The sequence below is a fragment of the Anopheles maculipalpis genome, chromosome X (assembly GCF_943734695.1).
Source record: "Anopheles maculipalpis chromosome X, idAnoMacuDA_375_x, whole genome shotgun sequence".
NCBI lineage: Eukaryota > Metazoa > Arthropoda > Insecta > Diptera > Culicidae > Anopheles > Anopheles maculipalpis.
The window spans coordinates 2502911-2518836 of record NC_064870.1 but is presented as its reverse complement, the minus strand read 5'-3'; the positions used below and the strand labels follow the sequence as shown (position 1 = coordinate 2518836).

Sequence of the window (15926 nt, the reverse complement as noted above, 5' to 3'; positions counted from 1 at the left end):
TAGACAGTAGGGCACTTACCTTCACAGTGTAGCTCTGCGTGCCGGATATCCTCCTTATGGCCGGTGTGTTTGGTCAAGTCATCGTGTCGTGTCCTGGGGTAGGGGTTTGGGTTCCAAGTCCGGTACTGAAGAGTCTGGTCAGCCACACAATGGCCACCTCCGGCCGGAATCTCAAGTGGGCAACCCGTGTGTTCTCACGAGCTTTCCACACTGCGCAACAAAAACACACGCGCGGACACTAGAGCGCGCACACACACACACACAACAAATCCGAGGAAAAACCGTCGCACTTTCTTTCGCCGCGTCCAGTGGGTAAAGAGATGAGTAACAAACAAACAAAAAAAATCAGGAACACTATTACGAAGCGCACCCCGACGTACGACGTGGAATCTGGAGCTCCGAGTTGAAATTATTGATAAACGTTTGATTGGTGATAATGGTTGTGGCCCCGCAAACTGAGGTCGCGCAACCCTGCTGCACCACACCACACAACACACACGCGCTTTTCTTTTTTCACCCCGTGTTTGCCGTGCACAGATTTCCTTCGCGTACACAAACGCACGGGCGGACGCAATCCGGTGATTGTACGCGTACGCCTGGAACTGCCAACTGCTTCTGCTCGTGTGTCCTCTCCGTGTACGATGTACGCTGATGCGTGTATCTCGGTTGATGGACGGGTGGGGGGAGGGTTGGTGGAGAGTGAGCGAGTGTGCGCTCTCTCTCTCTCTCGTTCAATATGTGTGCGTGCGCGCGCTCTCTCTCTCTCTTTTTACCACTTTCACCGTGTGGTACTGCTATCTCTTTCTCTCCTTTTCGCTGCAAGCTTCACCTGCACTCTAGACGATAGAGAGACAAACTGCAGCGCACACACAACTGAGCCGCACGAACCTACACAACACACTCACACTCTGTGTGCGAGCGAGCGAGAGGGTAATAGGAAGCGAGCAAAAAAAAAGGAGGGCAAGCGAGAGCGAGAAGGTGAGAGGAAGAAACAAAAGAAACATCAGAAAAAAAAACAGTTAGTTTGAACTGCTAAACACAACACACATACGCAGAACTGGTTCCTTTTTTTTTTGTTACAACTACACACCCACACACATACACATAATCGTCTTAAGAGTAATTCATTTGTTTAAAAAAATGCTGCAAGTGCAGGAAAAAAGAAATCATTTGTTCTTTTCTTCTTTCTCTCTCTCTCTGTCTCTCTCTCTTCCTGTTCATTCTCCCGTCTCTTGAACAGAACGCTGCGTCAGCATTGTGTGTAGACGATCATTGATATGAATCTTTCATGCGCGCGTATGTGTGTGTTTGTGTGTGTGTGTGTGCGAGGAAAAGCAAATAGTGCACCCGTCCGCATTCGCAGCTCAGTGAAGTAGGATGAATGGAAAATTAAAACCACACATACACGCACACACATACACACGCTCTACGCACGAATCTATTGTTTAAAATGCACTGTTTTTTGTTTCGTTGTTCTTGCTTTGTGATTCAACCTTTTTTTCTTGTTCAAAAACCAACACTCACAACCACCGATTCAATAGGGGGAGAGAGACGCAACAACAAAAAAAAATCCTTCTCAAGAGAACAGGTCGCTCAACCCGTGATGCGATGCGTGAGCGGTGGTTGTGTTTTCTTTGGCCACCCTTTTTCCCTCACACAAACACGGATGGACACTGGGGTACAGTCGTCTGGTCGCCCACCACCCGAACCGTCCATAAACGCGCAACCATCTGCAGCCAAGATCAGGCCAAAAGTCGTACGAGCCGAACGGTACGGGCCGGGTCTTTGGCACCATGCACTATACTTACGTTGAAATGATGGAACGGTGCACAAATCGAGGACACACGGGCACTGATAACGAGATAAGACGGTCAACTTCTGCCATACGCCTTGCAAGGGGAGTGCGTGTTGCTGCCCGTGGCCCACGGTATCTCACGTAGTACGCCTCATGCCAAGCGGGGCTTGTTTATTGAGTGTTTGTACGCTTCACAACCACCCGTAACCAGCGTTGACGTTTCCGTGCGCCTGTCGGCCGTGTGCGTGAGCGAGATGAAGCACGACGCACGGTGGGACAGCCCACGAACAAACAGGCGGACACTTCGTTTGTCTACGATATTTCTTTGAATTTTTAACGCCGCGGAACAGGGAAGATTTCAAAAGCAAAACTTCAGGTTCTCACGAGAATTTGTGAATCTTTTGAATCGCTCTTTCAGAACCTGGCGCCCGGGGTCTTGAAAGCAGACCACCGTAAGGCCTGTGGCACAGCTCCATCGTTCCGATGTTTTTGCATAGCTATGCAAAATTTTTACAGAACTAGTTTCGTGCAAATTTTGTCTGGAATTTGACAGCTGACAGAGTCCTTCCAATATCGGTTTCCAGATGCGAAAAAATTGGACCGATGGAGCTGTGCCACGGGCAGGGCCGGTTTCACTCGATGGAAACTCGACAAACTATTTTTCTGTTCAAGTTTTAAAATCAGAATATGAAATCTGATTAATGTGTTATCAAACGAGCGAATGGCATTTTTCTGTTAAAAGCTCAGTTCATTGACAGATAAAATCCAAAATCAGCGGATGGAATTTTCTTCCCCCTTAAACGAACCGAAAAATTTTTGTAGTAAAGTTTTCAGCTTTCGAGTTTTTGCTTGGAGTTCTTGGTTTATGTTCCATGGCTTTAACAATTCCATTTTTTTTCAAAAATGTCCGCCACTGTCCCAACGTTTGATATAATGTATTGGACGGTGCTGCCATCTGGTGCGATAATTGAACTGCTGATTAGCAAGGTTGATAGATGTTGCTGCGCTGCGGAAGAAATAAATATTCGTAGATTCTTTCTAAGGCAGTTTAAAGCTACGGAAATTTAGTTTTTTCTTGGGAACTCGAATGATGCATACTTAAGCTCTATTATAACAGAAAATAGGCGGAAATTAACCCTTCCGATTTTCCTATTATTACACCGTTAAAACAGGCATTCACGTCCCCGTGGATGCTCATCTCATTTGTCATCCGTTTGTTGTTGTTTTGAGTTTTGGTGTGCATTTGACAATCGTTGTAAAAGGGAGATCTCCCACTATCATCCGATGGCACCTGTGGCCAGTGAGTAATCGACCAAAGGTAAGAACGGGGAAAAGAAGTAAATAGCGTTTTCTTTTGGCTCGTCACCCCACATCTTGGAGTGTTCAATTTAGCTCCCCTCGACCCCAATGTGACGCATTTCAGTTGGCACACTTTTTTGTCTCGACGCTAACGCCACCCCATCATCACCCAGCACACAACTTCCCCGACAGCCACCGGACACAGGGAAAATGTCCGTGAAGCAGTCGCATCCGGTCGAGATGGGACCGATCGAACCGCACCAGCGGCTCCAGAAGCTCATCGCCGACAGCCAGCGAGTTTCGATCGATCCGACCATGCCCATCAACCGATACTATCGCTCCGGTAATCAGATCGTCGAAACCGCGGACCGTTCCCTGCGCGACGGCAATCTTGAGAAAGCGTTCACCTTCTATCTCCGGTTCGTGACGATTTTTGTCGAGCTGATACTGGACCATCCCGGCTACAAATCGGTACCGCCCGCGGACAAGCAGCAGACGAAGGAAAAGATCAAGAAGATACTGCCGCGGGCGGAAGAGATACGCAAAAAGCTGCTGGAAAGGTACACGGCCGAGTACAAGCTGTACCTGCAGCAGCTGAAACAACAGGCGAAACAGGAGGAGAAGGAGGACGAAGCGCGGAAGCTGGCGGTGGCGGCGGCTACAGCGGCTGCGGCAGCAACTGCAGCCGCATCCAAGGCAGCGGAACAGAAACCGACCACCTCCGGCATTGGGCCGTACGCACCGAGCGCACCGAGCCACGTGGCAGTCATCAGCGACAGTGATGCGAAGCTCATCGACCAGGTGCTCTATCCGAGCGAATTTCTTACGGACCGTAGCCAAGCTACCGGCTTGCCCGGGACGGGTTTGCTGCTGGCCGGTACCGAGAACAGGCGGTTCGATCGTTCGTTAAAGCCGGTACTGCCCCCCGCACCGGTACCGACGGTTGGCTTCCGGTCGATTATCGTACCGACCGATACGATGGCCAAGTTTCTCGAGCTGGCCGCCGCCAACACGGCGGCCAATCTGGAAACGTGCGCAATTCTGGCGGGCAGCCTAGCGCAGACCAGATTCACCATTACACATGTGATATTTCCAAAGCAGTGCGGCACATCGGACAGCTGCAATACGATGAACGAGGAGGAGATTGCGGTCATACAGGACCGGCACAATCTCATCACTCTCGGGTGGATACATGTAAGGATGGGTGGTTTTTCGTTTTTACCGGATTTATTGATGCTATTTTGCTGGATTTTTTTTCCTTTTTCTAGACACACCCCTCCCAGACGGCATTTCTTTCGTCCGTCGATTTACACACACACTGCTCGTATCAGCTAATGCTGGAGGAAGCGATCGCGATCGTCTGCTCGCCAAAGTATCGAGAGTAAGTACAGTTGGGTTCTCCGGTTCCGGCACGTGTGATTCCAGTTCCGAATCCAAGGAAATGTTTCCATCGACTCCCGCCGATTCCGAACGGTTTTGGTGGCACCTACCTACCGAAACTGGTTCCGTTGTTTTGTGGAATCGTTCGGAACCAGTTCCCTTCTATCACTAGTTCAGATGTATGCGATTCTTCCTCGGGTTGGTTGGTAAAAGAAAATTTCTCTTCCACAGAACTGGCTTTTTTAATCTCACACCGTACGGGATGGATTCGATATCTCAATGCCGACAAACGGGTTTTCATCCGCATCCTGCCGGTCAACCCTTATTCACGGTGCGTATCAACCAAGCTTTTTGTTCTTCAGAGCGCTGGGATTAATATATGTATTTGTTGCTATCTTGAAATGCTTTTAGGAAGTGCAACACATCATACTAAGCGATGCAGTTGGAGCTAGGGTGATTGACCTGCGATAAATAAGTGTACTTATTGCTTCACCTATATGCAAGAGGAACCCCCTGAGCAAAGCACAGTATGCACAACAACGGAAGGATGTGTGCCGGGATTGTCGCCCCAAAAGCACCTAGAAATTGCCTGCTACGTGTGTGCGCGCGTGTGTGTGTTGGTTTGCATGAGTGTAATGCTTATCTATTCGTATAACTGTTAATAATCGCGCCTGTTCTACCTGTCTGCACAAACTACAAAAGAAGAAGGGAATGTATGTTAAGGTTTTATGTAAGCTGGAGTCACTGCTTAGTCGTACGAATTATTTTAAATTTGGTATGGGATTTTATAGATGAACAAAATGGTTTCACGACCAAAATCTGTTTAATCTCATGCAATATTGTACGAACATAAATTGTACGACCAAGCAGTGATTGTAGCCGAACAGATTGTCGCACGGTTTGGCCCCAGCCAACTATTGTTTGCTGTCTATCCAGCTGTGAGCACGCGTGATAAATAATCAATGTTATAAATGTAAAATGATGACTGCTTTAGTCGAGGTACTAGGAATGTATTAGGGGCAGCCCGGTGGTGTTGGCACCAGCGGCGCCGATCTTCATACAGCATAACCAGGGTTCCCCCGTAGTTGAGGACTTGACTATCGAACCACGTGGTATATCATCAAGTCTGGTAATTCATTAGATGGCCGGCCTGACACCTAGTAGTAGGGCGTTAAGCCCAGAAGCAGAAGAATAGGAATGAACGCGCTCGCTTCATGTTTTTGAACAATAATCTTCTACCCGTAAGTGCTTGAAGGGAGCAGCTTTTGTGTCTATTGGCTCCATTTACCATGTTTTGTGAGTCATTTTCTACGCGCCGGGAGAGGGAATGAGTATAGCAGCCGAAAAACAAAACCGAGCATCACCATCCCAGCACGTGAGCAAGCGTTTGTTCGCAGTATTTGTCGAAAAATGATAAGACGTAATGTAAAAGCGTGCGCGCGCGTTGGGCTATAGGTAATTCAAGTTAAAAGAAAAATACATATAAATACGTGTATGTAAATGATAGTACTTCTTGCTAGCGCGAAAGAAAAACGCAAAACGAGGGGAAAAAAACAAAAACATTTAAAAGTGTAAACGACTACGGCGTTGCTGCACGCGTCTTTATCAGTTATGACCCTTTTGATAGTGCCTCATCCGCGAGTCGATGACGCCTGCTGCTACTGTCGCTGGATGACGAAACTAGGGATGGGTAAATCCTCATGTTCCCCGGAGACGGATTTATCCCGACGCCGAGATATTCCGGAGAGTGACTCCGGAACTGCTGGAAAAAAGAAAACCCTTTGCTTTGCTGACAAAGTAGGCTGGAAATGTAACCTAACAGCGGCTTGATGAATCCACTCCGGAGTTGTCCCACAAACAACGGGCTTTGTTCCTCAGGTCGCATGGCAAGTCCCGACATTCCCATGCTTCCATACCTAGAATCGGAAACAGAGCTAAAATCAAGAAACCATGCGGGAGGAATAATCTCCCAACAAATCCTTTGGGGCATAAAGAAAAACAGGATTCAGAACCGTTTGACAGTTGTCAGTGGGCGCGCACGTACTCCAGTTGACAGTTACCGCGCTGGAGAGAACAGCCGTTCGCAAATAAAAACAATTGTACGGGCGGAAACAATAGCTGCACAACTAATTCCGGCAATGGGCTGCCTTTCGGGGTTGGTGTAAAGCGACCGGTACATAGATCGGCTTCCCATACCCTGCTTCTACATCACGACTTGTACACTCCTTCACCCCGGGTCATCCCCGAACCTAAGTAAACTAATGAACGGGGTTTTAATCAGTTCGCATTGACTGTTGTTCGGCATTGACACACGGGCGGCGGCATTGCTGGCAGTTGAATTCTAGCGAGCGATTAGCACGGCCACCGGAACTGTGAGGCGTGTTGTCCAGTGCGAATCGTGCAAAATACAAACGCACACACTAATTCCCGATTAGAGGATCCCGCGCGAGAGAAAAAGAGAAGGGGGGGTTAAAAGAGGGAAAACCGGAAGGAAGCAGATCCGTGTGTTTAGGCGATTGTTTTCCCTGTTTTTCACAGCACAACGCGACATTTTCTCTGCGGATCTCAACTATCCGCGACTGTTTGTGTGTGTGTGTGCGTTAGTGATGTATTAAATCATTATTGTTGGTGCATCTGTGTGTGGCGGACGACGCGCGGACAACCGAGCAACGATCAAAAAGAAAAACAACACAACCAAGCCAACAAACACCGTTCCAGCGCCGAGTTCAGCACACCCAACCACCGGCCGCCACCCCCAAAACCCCCCTCCCCGAAGGGATAGTTGCGCGAGTGGTGGTTCACCGTCATCGTCAGATTCGTCGTCGAGGTCGTACTGATTACGGTACACTGCTGGGTTCCTGTAATAGCGGCACGGTGCCCGCGAGATCTAGACGAGTTACAGCAAGCTCTACGTGACCACTGGTGCGGTGTGTGTGCGTGCGTGCGTGTGTGTGTGTATACACAGATCCGACTCGAATCCGCACTACCGGAAAACCGGAGCAGCTGACCATTTTCTTCATCATGAAGCTGGAATCGCGACCAATCACGGAGGTAAATGTACTGGGCGGTAAAGGGAAATTGGGATTTGGAGTTGGGAAACGTTACCGAGCGTGTTACATGTGTTTGTGGTTCGTATATTGATCCTGCCGAGTCACACAAAAAAAAAGGAACAGCAAAACAACCGCTTTGACCTTCCGAGATGGTCATGTGCGTGTGTGTGAGTGTGTGTGTCTGACTGTCTAGCGCAAGGAGTAGAAGCGCCTTGGAGGATGTCTTAGAAGCAACTTAGCGTGCTGGATAGGTAAAGACACCTGTCGAGACTATCAGTAGCATTCGACAGGCAAGAGATCCCGCAATCACCAGCAGGTCCATCAGTAATGGGACAGTTGCTGACAGTCATCAATCGCCTGGGAGCAGACGATGATCGATTGGGAGGTTTTGAAGATGCAGAGTGGGATGCACGGTTCCTCTAACCCCCGGGAGTGCCTGCAGCAGTGGAGCATCGCCCTTAGCGATGCACGTTGTTGTTTTCTTCCGTTTGCCGTTGTACTCCCCTATCTCCGGTGGTGAGCGGTTACTTTAAGGTCAGATATGACGTTAGTGACGGTTGTTATTCACTCATTTTTTAAAGCAGCTGCGAGTTGTGGGGTGTTTTGTTTGTTGTTGTTGCATGCTTGTTGGCCGTTTCCCGCTTGCTTTCCGGTGGAACTCGGGAAGAGTAGGATGGTGCTCTTCCACGCGGCAGGACCGGGGTGCAAATCCCATCCGGATGCTAGGAAATCCAATTTCTAGATCCTTGAGGAAGGGATCGGACTCAAAGCTCATCCGAGGTAACAAAAGCGCAAAACTGTCTCTCTAGCTAAAATCAAGTCAACGAGGGCTGCAATAGCGATCCGGTAAATGAGACTATACTGCTGCCACTCTGCAGGAAGTGAGTGACAAATCTCATCCGTGCTGTACCCTTGTAGAGAAGACTAACTATCCAACTACGTGGTATCAGTAAGCTTGGTAAATCCATGATATGGCCGGCATGACCCAGCAGGTCCCTAAGCAAAGCGTTGTTCTTGACAAGAACCGAGCAATGCCAAAATAAGATAAAGACCAAAATCTCTTAATGTATCAAATATCTCTCTTGCAGGTCTCTGACCTTTACCCTGTATAGTTTATCCTAATCTCCATCCATCAAACACAGTTATTATGTTCTACAAAAGCTTTTCTTCCAGAGCCAGACCTCGATTACCTAACGCATTTCTGCAGCTGTCAGCAAAAGCCCGACCTTATCGTCCAGCGAAGTCTGCTGATATCAGTTTTATCGCCATCCATCCAGCCACGCTACCAAACCGCTAGAGATAGGTCAGGTCACCTTGCGTGCGCACACGGCTTGCGACTCGAACCACCACCACCCCATGCACGATTTGTTTGTGTCACTGTACCTAAAATCCGAACTCACGTTTTTCGCACACGGACGTCTTAGATCAGCCGGCAGATCAGCCGACAGATTCACTCAATTCGCTTACGCAACTGTGACTGTGGCAGGGCGCAGAATTTGCACACATCAGGAGAGTGTCCACCGTCCCAAAGATAGACCAAAAATCAGCGATATAATATCCAGCGTTTGCGACGAGGAGAGGAGGGGAAGGGGTTCACGCATCGCGACCGTGATGTCGTTCGCGCAGGCGCAGGTGCGTTTGGTGTCTGTTGCATTAGGCCGACCGTCCGATTCGCAAGAATTTGTATCTTGAGGAAAACAATTCACCCAACAGTAGGGAGTAGTAGAGAAAAAGCGAAAAATATGGGAAAAATAACAAGTCAGCAAACGCACAAGTGCGCGCGCGTTGGCACACTTGTGTGTGTGTGTGTTGTTGGGAGCGTGATGTCCCATTCCCCAACACTTGTTGTTGCTGTTGCTTTACGATTTTTGCTAAGCAGTGGGCAAAAACACTTGCGCTTTAAAGCGAACCTGGTAGTTTTTCACCAGCAGATCGGCTCAGTATGCGCTTGTTTTCCGCCCAGTATAAACCGCGTGCACACCTCTCGTAGTATCGAGTCGCTCCGTCCGTTTTCGTTCAGTCCGTACGCATCTCGTGCGCTAGTGAAAGTGGGGAAGAACGTTAGCGCTTTTCCGAAGAATAAGAAAAGCGATCAACAAGTTCGTTTGGTTTACTCTAAACGTTTGTTTGCTAATATCGTTTTGTTGGAGTTCTTGAAGAAAGTGTTAATCATTCGATTGTCCGACTATTTGTTTGTTTGTTGTGTGCTCTTGTATGTCTGGATTCGGGCGGTGTGCTGGAAATAGCAGCAAAAGAGTCCGGGAGTAATCGTTAGAGCCATTTGTGTCCTCATCAAACCCGAAACGTCTCAAGGGTCTTAAATAAATTAACTAAATTTTCCACCGTCTTTGTGTGTCTGTGTATCCTGTGTCAAACTCCAACCAACATCATGACTAATACGGCCGCAGCCAAAGAAAAGTCGACCGAGGAAAAGGATGTCAAAGTGTGTAACAACATACCTGAATGTTTGGTGGTGCTGTTGGGATATGACCCTCGGCAACCTTTACTTACATAACCTCACCATACTCTGTGTACATTGCGTAATGCAGCAATGCAAATATAGGAATTAAAAAGCAATAATTTATTGTTGTTTGTTCGTTCTGCACTTTTAATATCGTAAACTGCATCCGCCGCCATACATACGCACCCGGTGCCATGATGGAACGTAGCGTACTGTTGGACAGAGACGGTGTCGAACGAACAAAAACTATAAATTCACACCTAACAACTAACAGCAAGTGTCTAATGAAATGGTTTCTTTTCCCCTTGCTCCTCTTTTTCACACTCCGTTTCCGTTACAGAATCCGATGCATATAAAGCGTGCGTCCACGGAGAAGCTGCGTGAAATCTTCGGCAAATATGCAACCCAACAAATCAACGGTGAACCGTACATGACCAGCGAAGACTTTGTGAAGAATTTCCTTGGACAATCGTACAATGAGGTGACTGGGTTGTATCGTCGTGTCAAACTGCATCTTTTTCCCCACAAAAAAATAACACACTTTGCGCTATCAATCTTCAATCAAAATCGTGCGCACTCTTTCGCGCGGTCGCATCCATGCAATCATCCTCGGAGGGCGAAGATCCGTAAGAAACCCGTTTCGCCAATACATCACTCCAAATCTCTCTTTTTCTCTCTACTTGTAGGAATCGATAAAACTGATCGCCGGCATTGCCGATACCAGCAAGGATGGGCTGATCTCGTTCGCCGAATTTCAAGCGTTCGAGGGTCTGCTCTGCACACCGGACGCCCTGTACAAAACCGCGTTCCAGCTGTTCGACCGTAACGGTAACGGCTCGGTCACGTACAGTGAGTTTGTCGATGTTTTCAAAAAGACAGATCTGCACGCTAAAATCCCGTTCAAACTGGACGGCCCTTTCATACAGCTTTACTTCGGCAAGGACCGGCAGCGTGTGATCAATTACGTCGAGTTTAGCCAGTTTTTGCACGACTTCCACGAGGAGTGTGCGATGGAGGCGTTCCGCTTGAAGGACACCTCCGGTTCCGGGTTTATCTCGGCACTCGACTTTCAGGACATTATGGTGAACGTGAAGAAGCACCTGCTGACGAACGAGGTGCGCGATAATCTGATTGCGGTAAGTATGGAGGCATTCATCCGTTAACTACCTACGGACACAGGCACCGGCTCAATGCAATGCTCATCCTTTGCCAGGTTACCGAAGGTCACCGGGTGAGCTTTCCCTACTTTATGGCATTTAATTCGCTGCTCAACAATATGGAGCTGATCAAGCGCATTTACCTGAACGCGACCAGTGGCAACCGGGCGGAACCGATCACCAAGGACGAGCTGTTGCATTCCGCGCAAACGATGAGCCAGATAACGCCGCTAGAGATTGACATCCTATATCAGCTGACTGGCGTGATTCATCAAAGTGGGTACGTGACGTTCTGGAAATGGGAACTCAAAAAAAAAATCATATCTCACCTTGGATGTAATGTTGAATGCACCCACTTCTAACCATTTCCCCTTTCTCCTATTATCCTCATTTCGCTTAACATGTGTCCGGTTCCTTCAAGTTCTCGTTTGGATTTTCTGTTCTACTCCTCACATTACGATTTTCATCCCGTGAACGTCATCTAATACTGTGCTTATCACTGTCAACTGTGTCGTTTTGTTTTTGGTTATTAATTTTGGTTTACCCGCTGCTTACTGTTTTAATACTCTCTGTTGAGTCTGTGACAGCAGTGGCGGCATATTGGGTCTTAGAGCTTTAACAGACTTTCATGCAAATCAAGTATCGGAAGTGCAATTGTAGCGTTTGAGAAGAATTTTTGAAGAAGATAAGATACGGGAGAACAGAGTTCTTATTTGTTTATTGAATAGTATGATGGCTTGACGCCTTATTGTCCCTATGGTTTAAGAACTAAATAGTTCTACTTAGCTTATGACTGAACAACACCTCTCAAAATTATAGCAGTAAAGAAGAAGAATAAATTAATTCTTTTATATCCTTCTCCCTTCTACTTTAAAGTCAAGAATACTGTAGTTGTGACAGGACTTGTCAAGATTACCGTAAGATTATCCACTAGAATAATCCTCCAAATATCTTATTTCGCTTTATATAGTTGAGACTTGATTCTAGGCTGTATTTGGGATTTCTAATTTTGCCCAACCTTTGGGGCTGTAGTTAAAGTATCTGGCCGTTCTATTTCACCAAAAATGTTTCTTCTTTTCCCACTATTTCTGTTTACCTTCTGTTTTCCCCATCCGTCCATCGCTCTGTCTCTCTTACTATTTATTTCTATATATCTCTTCTCATGATATGTCGTTCACCCCATCGTCGTCTTACGGTCGTCGTCGTCCTCGTCAACGTGCTCGCCGTCGTGCTCTCTGCGTTATGCGTTATCCTTGGTCCATCCATCATTCACTGTTGCACATATGTTTCGCGCAATGTACTTAGACAGTCTGTCTTGCAAAAAAAAAAAAAATGCGAAAAAACCATACTGTTCTGTGTTGCCTGGCGCCTGTTTATGTTGTATGATGTTGCCGAGAAAAGCAGATGCGCATTGCGAGCGTTGGTCGTTTGAGATTTGACAATTTGCGAGGCGTTAAGTAATGCAGACACTCACACTCGTACTCACCGTTCGTACTTTATGGTAACACTGTTAAGATAGCAAAGGTATATAACATCATTTATACACATCATCTCTACTGCTACTACTATTACTACTTACCACTATTACAAACTACTACTACTCTCTGCTCTGCGAATTTAATTGTTGTTTTATGTAAATTTTTTGTTACATTAATGCGTTCTCTGTGTGTTTTTTGTTGTTATTTTTGTTTCTTTACGTATATTTCTTAATTGCCATCGTTATTTTTACACATTAAAACAAATGCAAAAACGAAAAAAAGACAAGACGTGACGACATATGAAAATATTATGAACTTGGACGTAGTGAGAATATATTATATAAAATTTCTCTTATACATATATCAATGTGTGCGTGTGTTTGTTTTGCCAAACGGTGAATGATCATACAATTTTTTCTATTGTTTCTTGTTTCTCTCTTTTTCTCTCTCCCACTCCCCGACTCCTCTCTCGCTCTGTCTCACAAACTGCCTCGAAAATCGAACCATACTCGATCATTCTAAACCATGAACTCCCTACACTGCCCTTCATACACTTACACATCATCACCACCACTACAAACTGCCATGACTGTCAACTAATCAACCGTCTCTAAAATCAACTACTAACCCGATATACTAACGACAACCACATGCAACTGTGTTTGTGTAGTACATCCATTTGGTGGCGGCATAGCAAAACGATAGACAAAAATAGGCAAGTGCAAAATACCCTCTCGAAACCTTTCTTTACCCAAAAAATAAAAAATAAAAAAAAACTCATCTGGAAATTGTTTGTCTATTCCGCATTTACTATAAGTTTTAATATATTTTTGTTCATTATTTAAAAAAAAAAACACCAAACCAAGATTTTGTGCCTTGAAATAGAATGGCTTTCTTTATTGTTTGCGCACTGTTTACAGCAAACAAAAAAGAAAAATGAGCGAGAACTACTGTAAAACAAACGAATTATGATTTCCATTCGGTTTCCTGCTTGTTGTATCGAGCTGCGTGAGGTTTGAAAGGATTTAGTGTGGGCTTGTGTTCTTGTTCTGCATATGTACGTGTGTGTGTGTTTATGTTTTGCATTTGTTTCATGTTTTTTTGTTAAATTTTTCAACTCATTAAAAATGTTCATATAAAGAGATTTATTAAAAAAATTTAATTTGTATCAAAGCTTTAGCTTAATACGTGGCGATTTTATTTAAGTATATTTGTGTAATGTATGAACAAATAATACTTTTAAATGAGTGTATGTAAGTTCTTCGAATATGCCTGAACAATTAAGCTTTATCATTAGCAAACCGCCACGAATTAAATTAAAGCTCTTACACATTTTCTCACAAACATCTCACCATTATTGCACGCTCCATTTCATTTGCGCTTGTTATGGTAGAAGCGCATTTACTTACTATTATAAAAAATGAGAATTTCTCGTTTAGAGTTTAGACTTGATAATTTATCAAAAAAGATTTTTGTTACCGTAGAGTCAACAGCAAGAATACTAATGTTGTCTCTGTTTCTACTTCTCCCTGCAAATGACAGACGAATCGTGTACAATGATCTTAGCAACATTGCGCCGGAACACTACATCAAAAACATTACCCATCGGCTGGCAGAAATCAAAGCGGTAGAATCGCCCGCGGATCGGTCCTTCCTGATCCAGATGCTCGAGAGCACGTACCGGTTTACGCTTGGTTCGGTAGCGGGAGGTATGATCTTACCCAGTCGCTGCACAACTTTCGTCTCGTAGGACGGCCCTAATAAGTGTCCTTTCTTCTTCTGTTTGCACAGCTGTCGGTGCAACGGCGGTTTATCCGATCGATTTGGTAAAGACACGGATGCAAAACCAGCGCACCGGTTCGTTTATCGGTGAGGTCGCCTACCGGAACTCGTGGGACTGCTGCAAAAAGGTAGCTCAAAAAGTAGTGTGTCGGTTTGTGCAATGGTTCCCTATAATCCACGTGTGCTTCCTGTGTTTTTTGTAGGTTATCCGGCACGAGGGCTTTCTGGGGCTGTACCGTGGTTTGGTGCCGCAGCTGATGGGTGTTGCGCCGGAGAAAGCGATCAAGCTGACGGTGAACGATTTCGTGCGGGACAAGCTAACGGACAAGCAGGGCAACATTCCGCGATGGGGCGAGGTGCTTGCTGGTGCTTGTGTGAGTCAATGCTGCTGCCATTTTATGTAACACATGTTCATAACGCTCGGCCTTCTGATTACTTTTCAAACAGGCCGGTGGATCGCAAGTAATTTTCACCAACCCGCTGGAAATAGTGAAAATTCGGCTGCAGGTGGCGGGTGAGATTGCGGGCGGTGCCAAGGTACGGGCGCTCAGCGTAGTGCGCGAGCTCGGCCTGTTCGGGCTGTACAAGGGTGCCCGCGCCTGTCTGCTCCGTGACGTACCGTTCTCGGCCATCTACTTCCCGATGTACGCACATACGAAGGCGGCGTTTGCAGACGACGAGGGTTACAATCATCCGCTGACACTGTTGGCGGCGGGTGCGATTGCCGGTATACCGGCGGCGTCGCTAGTGACGCCGGCGGACGTCATCAAGACGCGGTTACAGGTGGTGGCCCGCACCGGCCAAACGACGTACAGTGGGGTGATGGATGCGGCGCGAAAGATTATGGCCGAGGAGGGTCCGCGTGCCTTTTGGAAGGGAACAGTCGGTAGGTGTATTACCTTGCGAAACGCGTGATGGGGTTTGGATGAGAAATTTCATTCTTTTGAATTCTTTTTTTTTTCGTGTTCTTTTCTCCGTGTCTCCGACAAACTCGCAGCTCGAGTGTTCCGATCGTCGCCACAGTTTGGTGTAACGCTCGTAACGTACGAGCTGCTGCAGCGCATGCTGTACGTAGACTTTGGTGGATCGCGTCCAGCCGGTTCCGATGTGGCGAAGGCGAAGGTTGATCTGACCCGCGTCAATCCGGACCATATCGGTGGCTATCAGGCGGCCCTACCGATGCTGAACGGTATCGAAACAAAGTTTGGGCTGAGCTTGCCACGCTTTGGCAGCCCGGCACTCAAGCGTCAAGCGTCATGATAAGGCCATCGTGCCATCACGGATGGCCGGAACCGGACTGTCAACGATTGTTGGTGTGCCGATATCGAACTTCCTCAAAGTCAAGGGAACGCAGAACAGAAAACCACACAGAGACACCTACGTATACACAAACACAGTCAGAGAACGGCAACACAGATATCTTGTACGGTTATTACCACTACTACTATTACTGCTACCATCACCACAACTAATATTGCTGCTGCTAGAGTATACTATTGCTACGCACTGCTGTGACCACTGCAT

General features: G+C 46.8%; 2 protein-coding genes across 3 annotated transcripts; both read left to right on the top strand.

Annotated features, from left to right (window-relative positions):
- Window positions 1–3304: 3304 nt before the first annotated feature.
- Window positions 3305–4960, top strand: LOC126558052 (STAM-binding protein-like A). The gene is made up of 4 exons (XM_050213990.1): window positions 3305–4288; window positions 4363–4475; window positions 4706–4805; window positions 4886–4960. Exons 1-4 carry the CDS (start codon window positions 3305–3307, stop codon window positions 4943–4945), a joined length of 1257 nt encoding a protein of 418 aa, XP_050069947.1. The 3' UTR covers window positions 4946–4960.
- Window positions 4961–7492: 2532 nt separating this feature from the next.
- Window positions 7493–15721, top strand: LOC126556190 (calcium-binding mitochondrial carrier protein Aralar1). Of its 2 annotated transcripts, none has more exons than XM_050211426.1 (9): window positions 7493–7525; window positions 10326–10466; window positions 10672–11121; window positions 11199–11422; window positions 14163–14329; window positions 14412–14530; window positions 14606–14776; window positions 14850–15288; window positions 15400–15721. In XM_050211426.1, the coding sequence occupies exons 1-9, from the start codon at window positions 7496–7498 to the stop codon at window positions 15660–15662; spliced, it is 2004 nt and encodes a 667-aa protein (XP_050067383.1). In that variant the 5' UTR covers window positions 7493–7495; the 3' UTR covers window positions 15663–15721. The 2 variants fall into 2 exon arrangements, with proteins under 2 accessions (XP_050067383.1, XP_050067375.1); XM_050211418.1 differs by lacking the exon at window positions 7493–7525 and adding an exon at window positions 9882–9967.
- The last annotated feature ends 205 nt before the right edge of the window (window positions 15722–15926 follow it).